This window comes from Sinocyclocheilus rhinocerous, unplaced genomic scaffold (genome assembly GCF_001515625.1).
Source record: "Sinocyclocheilus rhinocerous isolate Xijiao unplaced genomic scaffold, SAMN03320098_v1.1 scaffold362, whole genome shotgun sequence".
In the NCBI taxonomy this organism is placed as follows: domain Eukaryota; kingdom Metazoa; phylum Chordata; class Actinopteri; order Cypriniformes; family Cyprinidae; genus Sinocyclocheilus; species Sinocyclocheilus rhinocerous.
The window spans coordinates 1,009,224-1,020,183 of record NW_015639507.1 but is presented as its reverse complement, the minus strand read 5'-3'; the positions used below and the strand labels follow the sequence as shown (position 1 = coordinate 1,020,183).

Genomic DNA, 10,960 nt, shown 5'->3' with positions numbered 1-10,960 from the left:
GTTTCTGGTGCGGATAGTTTGATTAAGTTGATAAGCAAGATGTTGTAAATTAAATCATAAATTAATATCCAATAATTAATAACCAATAACTATACCAAATAATACAAATTATTTTAATAGCAACTTTAAAGCAACAATTATAATAAAATTATAATTAAAATATTCTAATACATTTTTTGTAAATATAAATAATACATTTAATTATAAAAACAAATTTCACTACAAATTTTTTTTTACATTGATTACATAAGTGATTTTTTTTTCAAGGCTTGAAAAACACTTTTGTAATTCTCTGATATTTTCTGTTTTTCCAGGCCTGTGGAAATCCTAAACAACTCTCCGAATCCCAAACAACTTTCTGAACCGACTCAAAACCTTGCACAAAGAGATCACTCCCATTACATTCAACAAGGCTGTTTTCACTAAAAGCGCCATATCGAGTTGCTTATGATTTTTGTTCAGTGGAAATGTGGGCTGGTATGAGCACAAGCACCATATTGAGTGAAAAAGAATATCTGTGATACTCACAGATGACATGATTTGAATCCAAATAATAACATGCGATTGTAATCTTAAGGAGGGTGGAATCAAATTTAGGTTTTAGACCAAGTGTAAAAACGGCCATCAGCTTAGTAAATCATTTCAAGCGGCTCACCTGGAAGAGGGTATGCGTGCCGTGTCTCCGGGCGGGACTGAGGGGTGCCACCGGACTGAGTGTGCTCCAGAAATGGATATTGGACAGAAGTGGACTGGGTGTGAGCAGTAGGGGTGTCTGCAACAAATGTGAACTTTTTCAGACTTTTGCTCAAAGTGAATCTCTTTCCAGCTTGCATTCATTAAAGATGCCTTCCCAAATACTCGTGAGCATCACGCCACAAAGCATTTGCAAGAGGCATAACCCTGAAATATAAATGTTTAATTAAAAGTGGCTTAATGAGACTTTAAAAAGCAATAAGAATTAATCACAGGGCAAGGGTGCTGCATTTCCCCAAAAACCATAAATAATAGATTTGAATTATAGTATATTTCATCTTTCATCTCACTGAAGAGACAGCAGGAGGTTGATTCTCTGGGGCTGGCTGTATGAGTGCTCGTAAATGCAAAGATTGTGCAGTCTTAACGAGGTGATTCATCAAAGTAGCATCCAGCTAAACCTCACCATATGATGACGATCATGTAACAGCCAATGAGTGTCTCCAAGGCACATCATCACCAGTTTAAGTAGTGCACTACTGCCCTCTAGTGTCTTAAAATTACATCAATGCAACCAAATAACCAAACGGACTTCAATTTGACCTCATCATATTCCTGTTCAGGATTACCACACATTTTAAGAAAAAAATATGTTGGTTGTAAAATGGACATTTTCTTTTAAACTACACACCCTCAGAGACAGTGAGGATTTTTATCATCATTGGTCATTTTTTGTATTTTTACAACAGCCTGCTTATATTTGCAAGCATATTATGCATATTAAACAGGTTCACAAGCTATGTTGACATAAAAGTTAAAAAAAACTATTTGTGAATAAATTGCATTAGAATACATTCCAATATCTCTATGCAAACTTGAAATGCAAATAATATTTCAAAAATGTCCAATCACAGCTTGCGGTTAACAATAAAATCACTTATTAAACCATTTTTTTTCTTTCTCCTGCACTAGACTTTCCCATTTATGATTTGCTTGCTGAGTTTTGTCTGCAAAATAATAATAATTTTGGACAGATGGAAACTCGGACCACAAAATCTTAAAAGGGACAGTTCACCCAAAAATGTTCTGTCATCATTTACTAACCCTCAAATTGTTCCAAACCTCCAAATTTCTTTCTTCTGTTGAACAGAAAACATTATATTTTGAAGAACGTTAGTAACCAAACAGTTGACGTTAGCCATTGACTTCCACAGTATGGAAAACAATACAATAGAAATTTGGTTACCAACATTCTTTAAAATATGTTTTTCATTTTCGGGTGAATGTGTGTGAAACAAGCATATAAGATGTGAAGTAAATAACTGCACAAGAGGATACACCTCTAGTGAGACGACAGAAAATGTGACCCAGACACAAAATCTGCTGACGGTCTAATCATTCTAACAAATCAATGACAGCAAAATTAAAAAAAAAAACACAGCATTGAACGTGTAATGTGGAGGTCAGGAGGGGACTGACCTGCAGGAAGGCTGGGGTGAGAGAAGCCGTAGGGAGGGATGGGCTGGACAGATTGAGAGGGCTGAGGTCAGAGCTGGTCACCACCAGCGTCGGCATCAACTCCAGGCCTTTGGGTTTCTTAGACTTTCCGCTGAGACTGCGGGGTGGAGATTCGGACATCTCAGAAACTGGTACTGTGTCCTTGAAAACAAAGATGGGCTGGTCCTGATAGATCATGAAAGGAAGAGAAAGATGGACATGTTCTTCTGTTTGCGAGGTTCAATACATTGTAGAGTTTTAACAGGATAAAGGTGGACACTTTTTGTAACATTTACATTTTTACATTCAGTGTTTCCCACAGACTTACACTCTATGTGTGGCGGCACTTCGCCTGGGGGAAATATATATGTATATAATGTAAATATAAAACAGCAGACGGGCTTATTGAAAGTGCAGATTCACTCTCTGTCAGCAGGAGGTGCTTTAGGAGCGGCAGAACTAGCGGTTTCCCCGGTAACGGCTGTAATCAAAACAGCGCTGCCCTTATGAATGCTACTTTATCAGGCATTATAGGAAATATGAAATGAAAACTACATCAAAACTTTTCTGAAAACAATCGGTTCCCTTCAAAAAAAGATACATTTATATAAAAACACCCGTGCTGCGTTTTGACTTTGAAACGTGCAGAGCTCATGTTTATTCAACAAAGTCAAAGCCTTTTGGAAAATCTATTTGTGGCGGTCAGTGTTGATATTGTGGCGGGCTGCCACAAATAAATCAATGTATGGGAAACCCTGATTTTTCAGGGTATATTCTTCATTTAGAAATGTATTAATTTTTTATTTGAAGTGATTCAAGTCCTATTCATGCTACATTTAAAATAAACACCATAAACATATAAAATACTGGCAAATTTTCCACACCAACACTATTCTGATTTAGTCCAATGCTGAATTTATGCCATTTCAATTTTCATAAATTTCAGCTGTGGAAAATAGGCTAACTTCCGTCAACATAACCAACGTGACCACCTGCTTGCACAGAGAGCGTGCTGGGGACCATTTTCAGGCGCTGCGTAATATCATTGTGCCTGCTGCACCCATGGTACGGCAGCAAAGTTCCTTGATTATTACGCCGGAATGAGAGTATATTTCCTAGCCATATCGGCCTAGAAAATCGCAACTTTTCATTTTCCGTCGGTCTTCGTACACGATGTAACTACAGAAGAGTCATATTTTTAAATAGGAAAAATATTGAAACTCTTTGGTCATTTTTGAGCGAGATGCTAACGGTCTAATCAGATTCAATGATCTATGCTAAGCTACAAGATAATACATCCAATATAATGATACACATTCCATTTCTTTCTCAACCGTTTACTTTCACTTAAGACATAACCAACCATTTTTTCGAGGATACTCGCAAAGACGGGTATTGTGACAATTTTGTATGTGTTTGTCGTTTCAAGAGCAAGAAGAGACAACTCAATTCGTTGTAGGGCTGTAGACGCGGCTCTCTGCATGCACACTGTACGCACAGAAAAAGAGTGGAGTGTTCCTTTAAGCTTTTCATGTCTTTTTGTGCTTGTATGTTTAAACTGGCGAGGTGTATTTGTTCGTTCAGGCACGGGAGGAAGCGAAGAAGAGCTCGGTCTCCGTGTGCACACCGAACTCGGCACACGAACTCTCGGTTGAATTTTTCCGCGTCTTGTGTTTGAATGCTTTAAACTGTTTTGAATGTTTAAATTGGCAAGGCTTAAAACACGTGCAATTGATAAGCTTTCGTGCCGACACGCAGGCCGTCTTTTTATGCTGGCCTCAGGCAGTCGTTTAAATCGCCAGGGCCCCCCCTCTCTCCGCGCCGCTTCAATAAAAATATGAGCCTCGCCTATTTTTGAAGGTAAGAGTGTACGCTCGAATATGCTCTAGAACCGCTCTCGCAATACTTTGATGTCATACACCGATCAGTCTGCGAAGCGCTGCTTCAAGTTGAACACACCTATTAGGTTTGTGGTGTTGTTGTTGTGCGCACTAGGGAACGTATATCCTTTTTTATCATATAAAAATGTATACCGGTATTATCATGGATGGTATGATATGGTACACCCCTAATGTACACAATGATTGACAAAGAAGTTTAAAGGGGTCATATGATGTTGCTAAAAAGAACATAGAATAAAAGTTACGTCTTCTTTCTTTGCGTGAACATTTGGGCGGTGTTATGCAAATCTTCCCACATCGTGACGTAGACATGTGGGGGCGTGTTAGATCGAGCTGTTTTAGGTAGGCGTGGTTGACTCTTAACTTTTATAAAGAATATCTCTTTGGATTTGAGACTTTAGTCTTTGCAACTTTACAGATCTTCTTTATGTACCAACAGCTCGTAACACTTCAAAGAGAAAGGAAAAATTGAAATCGCATCATATGACCCCTTTAATGTGGCTCTGAGGTGGCACTGTAGAGCCAAATGAACTGAATTGCATGAAGAAACATTCTGTAATCACGACTCTCTGTATCCAAATACAGTTGAATCGTGAGATACCGAAAAAGATTCATTTTAAAATCTTGTACTTTTCTCTTGTTCAGAAAAAAAGTAAATGTGGGGTTAAAAGGCCTCAAAGCTGCTAGCTTCTCTTCTAGGATTTGACACACCACCTTCCTTCCAATATTATGTATATTTTATTGTATTTTCCCAGTGGCAGTACTGAATAAGTAGGCATCAGCACTAAGTGTCATACCTGCAGCTGTAACTCTGAAGGCTGTGAGGAGAGGGACTCGATTTCACTGTCAATCACCAGCTCCTGGGAATCCGTCATCGGTGAAGAGCAGGGCGACTGGGAACGAGGGAGCGGCGATGGAGTGACTCTTGAGAGTGGGAAGCACATCATGGCATTCTCCGAGGTGGGATTCTCCACAAACGCACACACTACATGCGAGACGGCCGTCTGTTTGGCCTCAGGTTCTGCCGGAGCGAGCAGTGGGGCTTGGGTGAGCGGTGCCGGAAGTTCAGGCTTCTCTATAACAGACGGAATGGTGTGTCTGTTCAGTGGCATGGTCCCAAATTTAATGACGGTGGGTGGCTGGGGCGACTCCTGGGCGGCCTTTTTCTCCATTAGATTTTCTCCTGGATTTTCAATCTTTATGGATTTAAAAAGCTGCGTTCCTGACTGCAGAGAGGTCAAAGTGAAGGAAGTATACAAGCCAGAGTGGATATAGTCATTCCGGCTGGACGATTTGGACTGACCCGGTGTTCCTGCACCTCGGTCTGGGACGGCTTTGCTGTCTTTATCCCTGGAGATGTTTGCAGGTTTGTCAGAGAGGGGCAGAGGTCCGTTTGAGCCGCTGTCTGCACCCTCCATTCTGGCCATGACTTCTCCCTTTAGGATATCATGGAACGACACGAAACGATACACAAACTTCTGTCCGTTCACTTTTTTGATTATGTTCTGTAAAGGAAGAAAATTTGAGAAAATTAATGTTTATTTTAGCTTACGAATAACTTTCTCCTACATAAAACTAAACATATCTATGCAATCACCCAAAGAAATCAACTAACACATTTTTACAATCCAGTCTGTTGCGTTCTTCTACGCTCTCAAAAAATAACATGCAATTAAGTAAATGAACCCGTGTTAAGAGACCAGGAAGAATGCGGAAAACAATACCTCTTGCCCTGTGGTGCCAAGATGAGGCTTAAAAAGCTAGTGCACTAAAACCTCAAACACGCGGTTCCCACTCAAGAATAAACTCCTAGCAAGAGGCCATTACTTCCTTACTGCACTAACGGGCTCAGTGACCCTTTTGTTTCAGTTCAGACTCAGAGTGACTTGATTGTGCGTTTAGAACAACAAAACTGATGGAGGAGTGTGGGGGCGATGAGAGGGCTGAAAGCTAGCAATTATAATAAACACTGATTTAAATATATGAGCACAACAGTGTTTATCAGGTGAATCAGAAAAGCCTGAAAGATTAGTTCATCCAAAAATTAAAAATAATTATATTATTTTATAATGTATTATTAAAATCTATAATTATTTTATAATTTATAGTTTTTATATATTATATTTTTTATATAACTCCATATAATTAATTTAGAATTTATTATAATTAAATTCTAATTTATTTGCATATTGTGTAGAAGAGTTTAGCAGAACATTCACACTGTGAGAACTTGAACACAAGTTCAATCTTTAAGATAGATGCTATAGATTTCACAATTAAATATTGGCAGATAATGATTAAAAAAATCACTAATGTCGGCTGATAAACATTACTATTCTTATATAAGGCAATCAAGAATCACGGAAGGCATGATTACTGATAGTCTGCTTCTCATAAAAATATATCAAACAGCTTTTAAAATACTTGTAATATAGTGCACAAGGTTATAGACTACCTTTATAATGGTATTTTGACAAAACTCATCCACATCTTATACATTCATCAAAACGTCAATAAAGTAAGTTGTAACAGTTTGGACCAACATGAGGGTGAGTGAATGAGATGCTGCTGACTCCTGAGATGTTTCAGATGCTTGACAATACACACCTTGTCATAGTAGTAACGCAGAGCCCGGCTGAGTTGGCATGGTCCCAAATTTAATGACGGTGGGTGGCTGGGGCGACTCCTGGGCGGCCTTTTTCTCCATTAGATTTTCTCCTGGATTTTCAATCTTTATGGATTTAAAAAGCTGCGTTCCTGACTGCAGAGAGGTCAAAGTGAAGGAAGTATACAAGCCAGAGTGGATATAGTCATTCCGGCTGGACGATTTGGACTGACCCGGTGTTCCTGCACCTCGGTCTGGGACGGCTTTGCTGTCTTTATCCCTGGAGATGTTTGCAGGTTTGTCAGAGAGGGGCAGAGGTCCGTTTGAGCCGCTGTCTGCACCCTCCATTCTGGCCATGACTTCTCCCTTTAGGATATCATGGAACGACACGAAACGATACACAAACTTCTGTCCGTTCACTTTTTTGATTATGTTCTGTAAAGGAAGAAAATTTGAGAAAATTAATGTTTATTTTAGCTTACGAATAACTTTCTCCTACATAAAACTAAACATATCTATGCAATCACCCAAAGAAATCAACTAACACATTTTTACAATCCAGTCTGTTGCGTTCTTCTACGCTCTCAAAAAATAACATGCAATTAAGTAAATGAACCCGTGTTAAGAGACCAGGAAGAATGCGGAAAACAATACCTCTTGCCCTGTGGTGCCAAGATGAGGCTTAAAAAGCTAGTGCACTAAAACCTCAAACACGCGGTTCCCACTCAAGAATAAACTCCTAGCAAGAGGCCATTACTTCCTTACTGCACTAACGGGCTCAGTGACCCTTTTGTTTCAGTTCAGACTCAGAGTGACTTGATTGTGCGTTTAGAACAACAAAACTGATGGAGGAGTGTGGGGGCGATGAGAGGGCTGAAAGCTAGCAATTATAATAAACACTGATTTAAATATATGAGCACAACAGTGTTTATCAGGTGAATCAGAAAAGCCTGAAAGATTAGTTCATCCAAAAATTAAAAATAATTATATTATTTTATAATGTATTATTAAAATCTATAATTATTTTATAATTTATAGTTTTTATATATTATATTTTTTATATAACTCCATATAATTAATTTAGAATTTATTATAATTAAATTCTAATTTATTTGCATATTGTGTAGAAGAGTTTAGCAGAACATTCACACTGTGAGAACTTGAACACAAGTTCAATCTTTAAGATAGATGCTATAGATTTCACAATTAAATATTGGCAGATAATGATTAAAAAAATCACTAATGTCGGCTGATAAACATTACTATTCTTATATAAGGCAATCAAGAATCACGGAAGGCATGATTACTGATAGTCTGCTTCTCATAAAAATATATCAAACAGCTTTTAAAATACTTGTAATATAGTGCACAAGGTTATAGACTACCTTTATAATGGTATTTTGACAAAACTCATCCACATCTTATACATTCATCAAAACGTCAATAAAGTAAGTTGTAACAGTTTGGACCAACATGAGGGTGAGTGAATGAGATGCTGCTGACCTTGTCATAGTAGTAACGCAGAGCCCGGCTGAGTTTGTCGTAGTTCATGCTGGGTTTGTTCTTGCGGACGCCCCATAATCTGGCCACCTCTTCCGCCTGCAACAGTTTGAACTCTCCATCCTCGTTGGTCCAGCAGATAAGCCGCTCATTGCTGGGATCCAACAACAGCTGCAGCAGGAACTGCCACAGGGTGACTGAGCTGTCCATGTCCTTCTCTATCTGCAGACGTGGGGTAAACATTACCTTACGGGATCCTGTTTGCTCTCACAGCCTGACCGGCACGTCACGGCATATTCCGGCAAATATCCTGACAGAGGCTGAAATGAAAATCAAGATGCAATCACATTAATTAGATGGGTGCATATAAATGCCATTGCGTGACACGACCACCATCAACCACTGATTTTATGAAACGTATATCATTTACTTCTTATAAACGTAGATCGACCATTCTTGAATTCATAAAAACATGGTAAATACACGCACCATATTATATACCAAATGGTACTGAACTTCAGCATAATCCTGGCAATGCGGAGAGTGCAGGACGACTGTGTGTGTGTGTGTGTAAGCAGCTTAAATTAAAACTAAATCTGCCTTGACTCATCCGATATCCAGCTGGTAGTTGCCAAAGAGAGCGAAAAAAGTCTCCCACATACAAACTGACAGAACAGAACACACAAATATAGAAACAGAGAGGCGAGACGTGACAGCTTTCCTCAGACTGTACGAGACAACGTCTGGGGATTACAAACTACACAAACAAAGTTCAGGACAAAATGAACCTAGATATCAGCAATCACATATAGCTCAAAATTATGGCCTGTTGCATGACGACAGTGATTACGTACTGTAAATGTGACACTTGTGCATCTTTAATTTAATGGCTAAAATTTGATGTATATTTTGTTTTTGCATATTTTTCCTTTATTAAAGACCTAAATGACCCTAGATCTCACCATAATTACACTTTAAGTACAAAATACTGTAATGGTGCATGTTGCCATCATACACACCCATCTGGATATTTAATATATACTAAATTTACAAATAAATAAATAAATACAAAATTTACAAATACATCTGAATGGTTTTGATTGTAGTTGTCATCTTATAATGACAAATTTAATCCATATAGAATACTATATAAATATTTAAATTAGGCTAAACATTAAAACTACACATATACCTTTGTTTTGAACTTAAAATTCCAGGACCAAAGGTTGGCAAAACTATGATAATAAATCCTAAATGTGTATTTAAGCATTTCAAATCACATAAAACTTTGCGTATTGCTGTATAGTTAGGAGCTATACAGATTTTTTAAAGGTTTTTTAATGCAAAACCTCCACGTCAACTCGACCACATTTAACTGTCCAGGCGGGTCGAAGTACATCATTTATCATTCGTTTTACTTTTCAAATTCCTCTACAATACTTATAAAGTTAACAAATTAGAAGGTGATTGAAAATATACTCGAACGTCCAAAAATGTTAAACTACAACCTGTTAGAACTAAGATTCGCTCGTATCGATCGAGCTGATGTCTGTCAAACTCACCCGAGAAGCTTTTTGCTCTCCAGAGTCGGACCTGAAGGGGTTTTCCGACGGATTAAAGAAGATTTCACAAAAGAAATAAAATAAAATAAAAAATGCTGACTGTTTTCTTGGTTGTTTACATCGTGTAAAGATATTTGGTGGTCAGCTAGCATAGCGTGCTAATCCGCTAGCTAACAGAGTCTTAGCGAACTTTAGACTCATTAAACATGAGCCGATATAAATTCGACTATTTAAAGCGGTTTTCCGCCTTATTTACAATGAGAACGAAAAAAAAAAAACAGGCAGAGAAGTAGAAAGGGAAACGATAACGTATCTGCATCTCACGTACTCATATTCTTAGCAACCACAATAACACAATACAGGAAGCAAGCAACAAGCCCACCAGATTAAATACTTTCACTCCAACAGCGAACAATAAAACTCCAGAACAAAGCCTCGGATTTTATGAATTTGTAAAACAATAAGGTCCCTTCAGTTTGAATCGCGTTAATATCCTCCAGATGTACATTCAGGATGAGAAATGTAGGGAGCCACTAAGCCAGTGAAGTGCAGTGAAAGCATGTACAGTGGGTATAGAAAAGAATCACCCCCTTTAAAATAATCACATTCTGTTGCTTTGCAGCCTGAAACGAAGATGGACACAGTTTTTCATTTATCCAACTGTATTTACTCAGTGCAGCTTATAACATCCAAGTGAAAGACATAACACCAACATGTCAGAAAATAAATAAAAAAAATAACAGAATCACAAAGTTGGAAAAAGGATCACCCCCTCCTAAAAATGACTTGTAAACTCAATCAGGTGTAGCTAATCACCTTCTCAATGGCACACAAAGCCATTTGACTTTCAACTGTGATCAGCTGTGCTCATTTTGATTAGCTGAGCATGAAAAGAGCTTTCCTGGAGCATTTCAGTCCTTGATAGTGCAACTGAAGCAGACAATGAACTATGGGCGGCAAGGCACTTGCATCTCTGGGATAAAGTTGTGCACAAGTCAGGAGATGGATACAAAAACATTTCATAGGCTTTATCAATACCTAGAACAGGGGTAGGCAAGCTCGGTCCTAGAGAGTCCTGCAGAGTTCAGCTCCAACCCTAATCAAACACACCTGAACAAGCTAATCAATGTCTTCAGAATTACTAGGGCTATAGGCAGGTGAGTTTTTTTTTCAGGGTTGGAGCTGAACTCTGCAGGACTGCG

At 38.4% G+C, this 10,960-nt stretch overlaps 1 protein-coding gene across 1 annotated transcript in view; it reads right to left on the bottom strand.

The window, feature by feature from the left end:
- The window catches only part of LOC107751188 (ETS domain-containing protein Elk-4-like), an 11,638-nt gene extending 1,344 nt beyond the window's left edge, over positions 1-10,294 (bottom strand). Inside the window, exons 1-5 of the mRNA XM_016566838.1 lie at positions 9,759-10,294; positions 8,200-8,516; positions 4,889-5,596; positions 2,173-2,376; positions 656-772 (exon numbers count right to left, since the gene is read on the bottom strand). Coding sequence (XP_016422324.1) covers positions 656-772; positions 2,173-2,376; positions 4,889-5,596; positions 8,200-8,439 — 1,269 coding nt within the window. The 5' untranslated portion in view covers positions 8,440-8,516; positions 9,759-10,294. The remainder of the gene's footprint in view (positions 1-655; positions 773-2,172; positions 2,377-4,888; positions 5,597-8,199; positions 8,517-9,758) is intronic.
- Positions 10,295-10,960: the final 666 nt, after the last annotated feature.